At 54.3% G+C, this 12534-nt stretch overlaps 1 protein-coding gene across 1 annotated transcript in view; it reads left to right on the forward strand.

The window, feature by feature from the left end:
- Window positions 1–905: 905 nt before the first annotated feature.
- MPP2 (MAGUK p55 scaffold protein 2) overlaps window positions 906–12534 on the forward strand; it is a 46786-nt gene continuing 35157 nt past the window's right edge. Inside the window, exons 1-2 of the mRNA XM_059726886.1 lie at window positions 906–990; window positions 7877–7983. Coding sequence (XP_059582869.1) covers window positions 7953–7983 — 31 coding nt within the window. The 5' untranslated portion in view covers window positions 906–990; window positions 7877–7952. The remainder of the gene's footprint in view (window positions 991–7876; window positions 7984–12534) is intronic.

The following is a 12534-nucleotide window of genomic DNA, read 5'->3' on the forward strand; positions in this document are numbered from 1 at the left end:
CAGCAGCTCAGCAGGCTTCCCAGGACAGAAGCTAGGGGGCACCTGTTTAAGATGAGCCCTGTTTGTGTCCATGGGTCCCAGGCAGGGCCGGTCCAACTATTAGGTGAACAAAATTTGGGGGGGGGGGGGGGGTGCCAAAATTATATGCAGAACAAAATAACAGGAACATCATTCTAAATAACAGCCCTGGCTGGCTATGGCTCCACCTTGGTCTAAGACCTTTGGTTCGGTAAGGGGAGAAAGACCTCTGAAAAGATCTCAGGGGAAAGATCACTAGAATCGCGGCTCCTACCTTTTCAACTCTCAAGCCGACTTATGACAAGAACACACCGCTGGCACCGTCATCCTAAAAGATGAACCCCATCTCCTCTATCATCTTCAGTTTGTTCTAGACTTCTTCTTTTCCTCTACATTGGAAGTGGTGGGGGCGCCGAGGTACAGTTTGCTTTGGGTGCAATTACCTTTGGTCCCAGGGAAGACAGGGTGGGCGGCAGTACGGCCCTGAGGTCAGGTTCTGGGAGGATGAATTACTGGGGGCTGGGAGACCCCAGCAGAGAGGCCAATGGAGAAAAGTAAAGGGGGGGGGGGCATTGAGGGACCAAAAAGGGGTTATGGAGGAAGCCAAGCACTGGGTAGGGCACCAAGCACCAGAGCCCCTCCTTGTTTCAGTGCCCGTGTGCCCAGAGCCCACCCTGCCCCCAGCCGCCTTTGGGCCCGAGGGTGCCCGGGTGGGGCTAGGGAGTGGGTCCGGGCCATGGGTCCCACGGGCCCCTCGTGCACACGGGTAGGCCGCTCTCGGCGGGGCCCAGCTCGGAGACTGCCCCGGCAACCTGCTGCGCGCTACACCCCGCACCCCTGCCGGGCGTCGCCGCTTTAAGACCCGGGGAGGACGCGCCGAGATTGACGCTGCAGCTCCGGCCCGGGCGGGGCGGGGAGCCCGGCAGCATCGCGCCGAGCCGAGCCGAGCCGCAGCAGCAGCAGCAGCAGCAGGTAAGAGGCGCGGGGCAGCGGGCGCGGATGTTGCCCTCTGCGTAGGGCGCGGATCGGGCCCTGAGTGCCCCGCCTGCCCCGCCTCGGCACCTGCCCCGGGCTCTGGACGGCGGCGATGTGTCCCCACTACCTCCCCGGCTCTGCCCTTTGGAGGGGCATCTCTCTTCGCTGCTCGCCGGGGACCGGCTGCCCGGAGCGGGTTGGGGAGATGGGCTTCGTCTCTTGATCTCTGCCGCCGCCCGCCCCGGCCGGAGCGCGACCCCCGCCCGGCGCGGGTCACTCCGGAGTGTCTAGAGCAACACGTTGTGACGTCACAGAGCCCGCGGCCGCCGCGTTCGGATGTCGACCCCCGCCCGCCTCCTCCCTGCGGCGGTGGGCCGGGCGGCGGCACGGCCGGGCCCCGGGGCGCTGCGCCCGGGGGTGGTGGGCATTGCTGGAGGCTCTGGGGAGGCGGGAGGAGAGCGGGGGCGTCTGTTACCAGGGATGAGCTCATGCCAGTTGTTTTTCCAGTAGGCGGCAACATCTTGACACACACACATGCAGACACACACAGCCATGTCTCAGTCCTAGGCGACAGCATCTTGACAGACACACACGCATGTATAGAAACACAGCCATGTCTGGGTCGTAGGCAAAAGCACCTTTACACACACACACACACACCCCCCCCCATGTCTGGAGGCGACAGCATCTTTACACACACACATGCAGACACGCAGTCATGTCTGGGTCCTAGGCAACAGCATCTTCACACACACACACACACACACACTTGCCCACACGCATGTGCATGCACAGGCAACAACCTCTTCATGCACAAATGCATGCCTGCACATCCCAGTCCTAGTGCCCCGATGGGAAGGAACAGCTGGCTTTTCTGGGACTGCCCATCTGGGCACCACTTTGCCAGCCTCTTTAAGGCATTGAAGGATCTTTCTGTTGGTCACGCTCTCCTGCTGCCTGCGAGTCATTAATCTCAAGTGTGGTGATGGGCAGGAGGGAGATAGTATGTGAACCAACCTGCAAACATGCCCTTCCATAGGCTGCCTGGGGGGAAGGTCCTGATTCTTGGGGGTCTCTTGGACTTGCGAGAACAGTCACATTTTGTACCCATGAATGACCGTGCAAAGCGCAAGGTGTGGAGAGAAGTGAATGAAGACAGAGTTGTTCCAGGTCAGAGGAAAACTTGTAGCTGGGAGGGGGTGGCGGAGCCCTGGGAATCAGCCTGAGTCAGTGACAGGCAGTGAAAGCAGCGATTCATTCATCAGGAATGGGGATTGCTGTGGCAGTGGCAGAGCTGTGCTCTGTACCCAGGAGTCCTGGCTTGCCTTACCCTGCGCTAGGCACTCCTCTCCTCTCTTGACTATATTTGGGAATATGGCCCCAGGGTGTCCTGACTCCCTCCCCCCCCATGCTCTGCCCATTAGACCATACTTCTTTCTGGGTACAAAAATGGAACCGAGGAGTCCTGACCTCTGTTTTTGCTGGTGGGGCTGGAAAGCAGGAGAGGACCTCCCTGGGTTTGTGTCAGTTCTGGTTACATTATTGCTTCTTTCTCTGCTGAGCTGCTAATGAGTGTGCTTTGGAGCCTGCTAAAAAGGAGGGCTGCTGCTGGAGGGTATGGCATGGAGGGCCTGGTGGCTAGGAGCCAAGTCTCTGCTCCTCAGGAATGTTGATTGCTGTTGGCCCAGGTTGCAGGGTGCCTCGCATATAGCTACTGTACTGCCAGGACTCCCGCTCCCTTGCCCCATGCCCCAGGGAGCTATGCCAGGGATCTCCCCCTCAGATCTGACTGGGCTGGGATTGCTGCTTCAGGGGCAGTGGGGTGCAGAGTGGGCTACTGTGCTCTCACTCCTGACCACAATGGAGTGCTGGCTCCTAGCTCTGGCTCAGCCTGGCCAGGAGTGAAGAAGCAGGGAGGGATTTTTTGTTCTGAGGCTGTGGCACGTGGCGTCCTGTTCTTCTCCTCCAGGCTCACTGTGATCCAGGCAGCCTTGTAGCCTCTCTTGTGTCTGTGCATGACCACTGCATGCTCCAGGCCTCAGGCTCACTCCCTGGGACCCTGCCCTGCACCCCATGGGGGATGTTGCTGCTTTGCTGGGCTCCTGCTCGGGGAGCTGTTGCCTTCTCATGGCCTAACTGGCTCATCGCAGTTCAGGATGTGGGATTGAATCCTGCCAGGCTGAGAGCCAGGGACAGACCTAAGGTTGGGGGTGCACTAATGTGTGTGCACCCCCTACCCTCACCCTTCTTTTATTTCTGCTTCACCCAAAATTTAAAACCAACTCCCTGGCAGTGGCTGCAGCATTTCTAGTCAGGCAGTGTTGAGGGAGTCACTTGACCTCATGGCTCAGTATAATCTACCTGCTCCCTTCTAAACTCTTCATACCACAGATGTTAACAACCCTCTCTTCTTTTAATGGTCTTGATGTTCCACTAATCAAGCTATCCTTTCTTCTGCAATTCTGCTGTCTGTTAGCTGCTCCTGGTGATGCAGCTCCTATTTGAAAGTCCAGCAGATTGTTTTTAACTCATACCAATGAAGTTATATTTGTTTTTCCTTCAATCTTAAATGGAGTAATCTAGCCCTTGGCCCCTAATTTATTAGTAAAGCTTCTAGTTACTTTTTAACTGGGGAGAAAAAAGTGTTGTTTTTATATGTGATGAGGCCCCTCGCCATCTGCACCCCCCTTTCAAAATTTTAGATCTGCCCATGGTGAGAACTAATAATCCTTGGTCTCCCTGCCTCCTCTCACTGCTGTAAGGATGGGGCAAGACCAGCCAGTGTCTCAGCTTGCTCCAGCTGGGGCTGTGATGGGGCTTTGCCTGAAACAAGATGTTCACTGGTCTTTCTCTCTGTGGCAAACCTCTCCAGCAGTGGATAGCACTTCAGGGCCAATGCATCAGACTATGTCCCACATTTCTTCTAAGAAGCTGCCCCTTTGCTTCCAGTATCCATCCTCTCCCCAGCTGCCCTGTATGGAAGCAGCTACAGTTTTTTCTTGTGACTCCCTCCTGTTCCTATGCTTGTGGAGGGCGATTAGAGATGGGTACATGCATGCCTTGCTGGCACACAGCTAGGCTAGCACAGTGGCATAGTGCAGTGTTTAGGACCCAAACTGGCCTCTGTCCCCACTTACAAAGTAGAAATCTTGTACCTGCCCACAAGTCTGATGCAGGTGACACTTCCTGCCTGGGCACATTCTGGGGTGTGTGTATCTGGGTTGAGATGGGCTGGGGCAGGGGAAGAGCCGCCCTTCCCCATTTAGATACAGAGAAGGAAAAGCAACAGGATCATCCCTGTGTTCCTCTGCTGCCCTTTTCTTTACTTAGGGGCAGGCAGGATCTCCCAATCCAGAACCTGTTCCCCATTCCTTATGTCCTAGCCAACTGAAGGATGGCCAGACCCAGAAAAAATACCTGAAACTGGGTATTTTTGTTTCTCATGTGGCTGGATTCCTAAGAACTGAGGGCAGGGAGTTGGGCAGCCAGAGCAGAGAGGGAGAGCCCTGCCCTCCATTGCTCAAACAGCTTAGCATTATGGAGAGGTAGTGCCAGGAGCCCATGATCTTTGCAAGGCAAGGAGGCCAACTGATCAAATGTGACCCCATGGGTAGGGGGCATGTCAGTGCTTCAGTCCTGGGTCCCTGCACTGAGGAGTTCACAGATGTGGGATAAGACACATGATGGGGGGCAAGGTGGGGCAAAGACCTGCCTCCCTCTGCCGCCAACATCAAGAGCTCTGCCATGCTCCCTGTATGCCAGCTCCCAGCAGGTGGGTTCCTGGGACTCCCAGGATCCTTGGGGACCACCCCCCTGCAGTGTACGGCCAACCCATTTGATGGAAGCAGGCTGCCCAGCCTGTGCTAAACCCCAAGGGATGCCTTCTTGTTTATACCTGGGGCTGCTCCTGCCCTAACCCCCTCATCTATAAAGTCTCCCTGTCCTAGGTTGGAAGAGGGGCTCTGCAACCCCCTTCTGAACCCCCCCCATTTCCTTCTGTGTTTTGGGGCATCCCAGCTGCATGGATTCCAGGCTAACCAGACCCCTGGTGGCCCTCCCACAGGTGAGAGCCAGCTCTGGTCCCAGGGCCTGGGACTCAGGGCACTTTTTCTCCTGTAGCCTTCTCCCGCTCAAGTGTTGCTATAGCAGCCGGAGAATTTGCATCTCTCCAGGCTGATAGTCTGTCCCCAGACAGACTCTGAGCAGCAGGGAGCCTTTCTTTGTTGCACTGCCCACCCTTTGGGTTTCTCCCCTGCCAGGGCCAAAGCATTTTCCACCACCCTTTTTCTGACTGCAGGATCCAGGTGGGGATATTGGGAGCCCTGGATAGGTCACTACAGAAGCAATCAGTCCAGAGAGGACCACAGCATCTATTTACATCCATCAGCTTTAAGAGGGACTCCTCTCCATATTCCCCACAGACCAGTCCTGGCTCATTCTGCCATGGGGTAGAGGTCGGGGAGGGGGCGGGCGCCTGGCACTGTTGTGAACATGCTGGGTGATGAATGGCTTGTTCAGTGTAAGGCAGGTTTCTGCCTGTAAGATGAAGCATCTATGGGCACTGAAGGGGTTAATGCTGTTGCAGCAGTGCCGTCCCCGTAGCTGGGTCTTAGAGACAGGATTGCAAGAAAACCCTATTAGTATGAAGTGCCTGGTCTCCCCCAGGTGGACTGGAACAGGAGCAGTGGCTGGAGGGGAGCTCTCTGGTACTCCATCCTCATCTCTCCCAGCAGAAAGCACTATAGGGGAATGCTGAAGCTATATTGGCCGGGGGGGGGCGGGGAGGTTAGGACGTAAGGATCTTGCTGATGTACTGTTTGCATTTGGAATCAGTACACGAAACAGTTATCCCAGGTCAGCTGAAGACTGAGTACTTCTCCCCACTTTTAGTTCTAGGTATAATTCATCTTTATTAGAAGAATCAATAATGAAGAATAAAATTAGCAGTTGCATGGATAAATATTAAATGCTGAGAAAGTGTCAGGTTGGGTTTTATAAAGGGAAATCCCGCCTCACCAATCTGCTAGTGTTTGTTGAGGATGTTGGCAAGCATGGAGAAAAGGGGGATCCAGTTGATATATTAGGTTTTTCTGAATGCTTTGGACCAGGTCCCTCAGCAAAGGCTCTTAAAAGCCCAGAGCTGCTACAGGATTAGAGGGAAGGTCCTCTCATGGGTCAGAAGATGGTTCAAAGAGAGAAAACAAAGGGTTGGGCCAAATGGTCACTTTTCAGGATGGAGGAAGGTCAGTTGTGGGGTCCCTCAGGGATCTGTGCTGTGTTGGATTTCATCTTCATGAATGGCCTGGCAAGGGACATCCCAAAGTTTGCAGGCGATGCTAAATTGTTCCTGTCAAATCCTGAGCTGATGGTGCAAAGCTGCTGAAAGATCTCCCAGAGCAGAGTGAGTGGGTAATGAAGAGGCAGAGGAATTTCAGCGTTGACAAGCACAAAGTAACGGACATGGGGAAAAATAACCTCAGCTCCACATGCACAATGCTGGGCTCTGAACAGCTGTCACCACTCAGGAGAGAGCCCCTGAAGTTATTGCAGAGAGTACTGTAACAGCACCAGCTTAATGTGCAGCTGCAACCAAAAAAGCCAATAAAGTGTTGACCATTGTGGAGAAGGGAACTGAAAACAAAATGGAACATGCTGTTATGCCCCTGTATAAACCCGTGGTGCACCACAACCTTGAGTGCTGTGGGCAGCTCTGGTCTCCACATCTCACACTAGATGTAGCAATATTAGATACATTCCGGAAAAGAGCAGCAAGGATGGTCAGGGATGTGGAGCAAGTGCAGTCCCAGGAGAGAGTGCAAAGGCTCAGACTCTTCAGTTTGGAAAGGAGCAGGCTGAGGGGGATAAGATAGAGGTCTATGCTATCACTCAGGGTATGGGGAAAGCGAGTAGGGAATTTGTGATTCACCAATTTCCAGAACACAAGAACAAAGGGGCATCCACTGAAGTTATCTCTAGGCAGGTTTAAAAGTGGTGCTCAAGCTCTGGCCCATGGGTTGAATATGCACTGCCCATCTGGCCCGTGGGACCAAAGGTGGAGTGCCACTGCTGTAAAACAAGCAACATGCACTTATGGAACTCATTGCCATAGGAGGCTGCAGAGGTAGATAGTATAATGGGGTTCAAAGCCGGATTAGACTGATTCACAGAGGATGGGTCCATTGGGAGCTATTACATAGAATAGTCAGGATGTATTGTCTGACTTCACTAAACCAAGGTATGATGGGGGATGGCTCATTCTAGACATGCCTCATCCACATGCTCTCCCCTAAAGCATCATCTACTGCTTGCCACTGTTGGAGACAGACTGCTGGGCTAGCTGGACCGTTGGTCTGACCCTGAATAGCACTCCTGAGGTTTCCAAGCTGCAGCCCGAGCTTGTGCCAGCAGGGGGCACTGTAGCCATTGGTGTAGAAGCAAGGGCTACAAAGGGAGTTCCCAGCTGGTCCAGCTCCCACCTCTCCCAGCAAACTTCCTTATTATTGGTTGCATTTAATGTCTTCTTGGCTCCTGGGCATGGGGGTGATGATCTGGGGAGTCAGTACATGCTGCCTCTGTCTCCAGCCCTCTCCCCGTGTAAGCTATAAGCAGAGTGATAGGGGGAGTTGAGCTGGAGGAAGCCCTGGGAGCCAGGGGCCAGCTCACAGGCATAGTTTGCGGGGCTCTAACAAACCAGGAATGTGGATGGGACCCTCCTGCTCACTGCAGTGATACTGGAGTCCCCCATCTGTATAAATTGACAGTGGCTGGAAGCTATAGCTTTCCTAAGCTACATGCTGATATTCACAGGCCCCCTTGCCAGCCCTGCACCTCCCTTGAGCCCCTGACACCCCTTCTGTCCCTTCAGCCTTTCCTCTCTCTGCAGGTCTTTGTACGTGCCCATCAGGAGGACTCCTCCCACCTGCTGCACCAGCACTGCCTGGATCGTGCTAGCTGCCAAGATGCCTGTGGCTGCAACCAACTCTGAGTCAGGTAACAAGCACCGCCTGGGAGCAGGAAGTGTGGAGTAGTGCCTATGGACTGCATTCTTTTAGGGTAGCCATAAGGGGGACCTACTTCCCTTACCACCTTGGTCGGCTGGTGGCATCAACCCACTGGGTCCCCCAGCAGAGGTGGGGATGGGCCCTCACTGCAAAGTTGGACTCTTGATCGGAGCACAGGATGGGGGCAGGGTCGACTGTTGCCATCCCTGCAGCATCTTCCTTGAAGAAGGTGCCAGTAGGGAGTCTGGGCCCTGCCCTGAGCAGGGAGGGATTTGTATAGTAGCAGACGCTCCCATGTCTGCATTGCTATGAGCCTCAAGATGGTGCAATGTTTGCTTTGTTGGTTATGTGTGTGGATGGGCTATGAGTTGGGCTTTGGTGCTGCCCTCTGGCACCCATGAGTCTCCTATACCTGCTTGAAGGAGAAGCCTCTTTCCCAGCGAACTCAACGTGTCCCTGGGGCATCTGGGGTGTGGAGGGGGATCATAGGAAAGTAGGGCTGGAAGGGACCTCATGGATGGAGGAGCCATGGGCGAGTGCATCAGCTGTAGGAAGGCTGGCTCACTGGTGAGGGTCCTGTCTTGGATTTCAAGATACCTGGGTTCAATTTCTGTTCACCCCTTGGTGACCTTGGGCAAGCTGCTTTCTGTCTGATCTGACCCTGTGGTGCATATGGATGAGCTTAAGTACCCACTGGTTTCAATAGGAATTCAGGTGCCTCCATTCTTTTCTGGATTTGTCCTTCTGGGCCTGTTGCCCCCATCTCTGAAGTGGAGACAGTCTTGTGATGTTAAAGCCATAGGACTGTTTTGAAAGGGTTTTGGGGACACTGGTCAAAAGAAGGGCTCCAAATACAGTATTATGGTTTTGGAGCTTGCAGGTCATGAGGCTGCCTTGAATACCTGGTCCCTGGGGGTAGGGACTGAGTGGCATGAAGTTAATTCATTGGTCTCTGTGAGTTTTTGATTTTGGTTGGTGGATAACTTTCTGTGAGATGAGGTGCAGGAACTGGGGTCTGAGGTCACTTTTTGCTGCCTCCCGATCTGACCTTCAGGGACAGGAAGGATGGTGACAGGATTAGGAGAAGAGTCAGGGGCTGTGCAGTAAAGCTGGCAGCAAAGCTAGGTTTGCAGGCTGGGAGATGGAGCCTGGGGGAAGAACTTGCATGTGGTTGGCAGTGAGGGTGCCCTGGCTTCTCTGCCATCTGCACAGCCCGCTGCAGCACTAAAGGTCACTCAGTTGCATATGCGTGCGTGCACACACACATACACGCACGCATGTGCCTGTGCCTCCCAATTTGCTGGGTACCAACCTACAGCACCGCCTGCTTCCTGGTGTCTATGGAAACGCAGTCCTCTCTTGTTCACTTGCAGAAATTAAAGAGGCCACAGGGAGATTCTGGGCTGGGCAGTAGGGATGCATCTCTCTTGCTGGGCTGGCAGAGCCCAGGCAGGCACCAGGGGAGTGATGGGGGAGTGGGAGGGGGCAGATGGAGCAAGGGTAAGGCAGGAAGCAGGGTTGGTTGGGCAAGCACAGGGTGGGTGCAGGGGTGGGAGGGACTGGATGGGGTGGGATCCAACCCTGCCTATTGCAGATGCACAGAGAGTACAGGCTGCAGCATGAGGCCATGGACTTAGGATCAGACCTGTTGGTTCTCCTGGCTGCACCTTGGCTTCTGGTCTTCTGATCTAGCTACAGCTCTGCCTCCCACCCTTCTCCCAGGCCTTTCCTCTGGGCTCCATCTTCTCTATCTCCCTACCCCAGGACCATTTCTCCAGCCTGGTGGCTGCCTGTCCCCTGCTGCCCAGTCTGGTTAAATGCATGAATACATATGCCTGCGTGCCCTGTCTTGTTCCTTACTTTCTTGGCCCTAAATATCTTTCATTCAATTAAACTTCTTCTCTATCCTGCAGTTGCATTCATGTGAAGCAGTAATCCCCAGGCTGTGCTGTAAGGCAGTTAATGGCACATTCAAGCTGTGGACCTGCACAGGGCCTAAAGAGGGCCTGGGTGTGTCTGGGACAGGCTTATGCAAATGTGTATGTGCACATCCTGAAGAAACAGGGGATGAGTGTGGGCCGGGCCTCAAGTGCAGAGATGAGCGTGTGCCTGTCTGAGTGTCTCTCTCCATGCATGCTTGACTACCTCAAGCCCTGCGGGTGCCCAGTTCTGTCAGCAGTGATTAGGGAGTGCTCCTCTCCAAGCCTGAGACACCAGGAGGGCGAGTGGTATTCACCTGTGCTCAGCTCATATATGAGGGAACTGCATCTCTGGGATTAAAATAATACTTCACAGAGCCATCACCCCTACACAACACTGATAGCCAGTGACTGTGTGACCCATACAAGGCAGCATATGGCAAGACTCACCAAGGGACCTTGGCCTGGGGCAGGTTGGTGAGGGATGCTTGCACTGCATGAGTCAAGCCAGGATGAATCCCAGGGGCTGGTGCTGGGCATCCACTCTGCAGAGCGATGCAGTGGCACATGGGCTGCCACTGTAACCCCATACTAAGATACTTTATTGTCACGCTGGCAGGGTCAGCACTAGAATGGGCAGCATCTCAGAAGCAACCTAGATAGTGCAGGCAGTATTCTCAGGCATCTGTAGGGGGTGCTCTTGCCTGAGGGGCAGTGCTGGCACCAGTGTAGTGCCAGGGGTCCTGTTCTGCAGGGACCAGGGTGGGTGTCTCACTAGGAGGCATGTCCCCTTGGGGATCAGTTTTTCCCCTCGTGCATGGGGCTGTTCCATCCAAGGCAGGGGTGCCCACCCTGTGACATGCATGCCTCAAGTGACATGGGCAGCCTCTGTGTGTGGCATGTGGGGGATTGGGGAGGGGACAGGCAGCACAGTGACAGATTGGGCAGGGAACACAGGGCAGAAAGCAGAGCAGCCAGTTGGGCAGGGGAAGGGGATCTGAGCGGCTCTTGAGGAGGGTGCAGGGCTGATTTGTGGTATGTGCGCCAAATTGTTGGCCCCCACTGATTTAAGGCATAAATCTGAGCTCTGCCCAACCGTGTTCCTGTGAACATGTGTCAGCTAAGCTTGAGCTGGGATGTTCACCCACCATCCTTTCTATATCCAATTGCAGGTCTGTATCCCCTGTAGCATGAGTTGAAGATGGGGTTCTTTGTGAGCAAATCTAGTGTGTGTTGTATATAATTAGTGGTATTGCACCCAAGAAGTGGTTGCATTTCTGTGGCGGAGGAGGTTTCTTTGCATCAGTCATTTTAAAAAACTGTCATACCGCAATGGGGTCCCTTGAGGTGAAGGATGCTATCGGAATAGAGCTAGGTTTCAGCAGAGTTTTAGGCTTTCTGTTTAGAATGAGGAAGCTGGCTTTGTGGTTGAAGCACCATGTTGAGACTTCAGGGAATAAAACACTGACTGCTTACGGCAGGCGTGCCTCAATTTAAGTCCTCCATCCTCCCCCAAGTACCACTCCAATCCCTTCCCTGCCTGATCTGCTGCTCTGCTTTCTGCCCGATCTGCTGCTGTGCTGCCTGCTCCTTCTCTGATATGCCATGTGCTACACACAGAGCCTGTCCGTGCCTCTTGTGGCACGCACACATTGCATGTTGGCCATCCCTGCCCTATGGGATTTCAGACAAATCACCTAGAGTGTCAGGCACTGGCATACAAGCAATTACACTGGGATAAAAGGGAGGAGGGGACCCAGCACATGGCAGCTGAAGCCTGATAGCTGTTTTGCAAGGTAGAGGGAATACACAATAAGTTGAAGCCAAACCAGAGTCATTTAGCTCTTGTTTCATTCAAAGCTTCGCTGCCATAGTTTAATTTCCAGATTACTTTGGGACAGAGTCGGCACATGAAACAGTTATCACAGATCATCTGGACACTTAGTAAGTCCCTCACCCCTGCCGCTTGTGAACTCTCTCTAATTTTGTTTGTCTCTCTGCAGCCCTGGTCTCTCTGCCTCAGTTCCCCATCCATAGCAAGCTGTAGTGAGGAACTCTCTGCCTCAGTTCCTCATCTATAGCAAACAAGCCCAGCCTAAGGTGGGTTGGTTTGCTTGGCGCTAGGGGGAACTTCTGACAGGGGCCAGGCATGTCAGATCCCTGCTCTTGTCCTGGCCCCTGCTCCCAGGCACCAACTCCCTTTCCCTTGCCTCTGCAGAGCTCTTCCTTCTGGTGTTTCCCTTAGACCAGCGGGCTGCAATTTTTTTTTGGCAGAGTGCCAACTTCGCAACCTAGACTTGTAAGATGTTGGTATGCCAGGGGCAGACATCTGGGGAGCCATGAGGGGCCTGATCCTTGTTATGGCAGCACAGCTCTGGCCCCTTCCCTGTCATCTGCCCTGAGGTACGTGCGCACCCATTGCCAGCAATGAGCTGGGTTGCCTGCCACAGCTGCCAGCCTCCCAGCTGCCTGTCACATCACAGCTGGCCCAGGCTCTGGGCAAGGCTGCCAGCCATGGAGCAGGGAGCTGGGACTGCTCACAGCAGGTGACAGGGAGCTGCAAGCACCAGGGTGTGTGGAGCTCTGGCCTGGCTTATTGCCAGCAGCGGGTGCACATGCAC

The sequence above is a fragment of the Alligator mississippiensis genome, chromosome 4, assembly GCF_030867095.1.
Source record: "Alligator mississippiensis isolate rAllMis1 chromosome 4, rAllMis1, whole genome shotgun sequence".
NCBI classification, from domain to species: domain Eukaryota; kingdom Metazoa; phylum Chordata; order Crocodylia; family Alligatoridae; genus Alligator; species Alligator mississippiensis.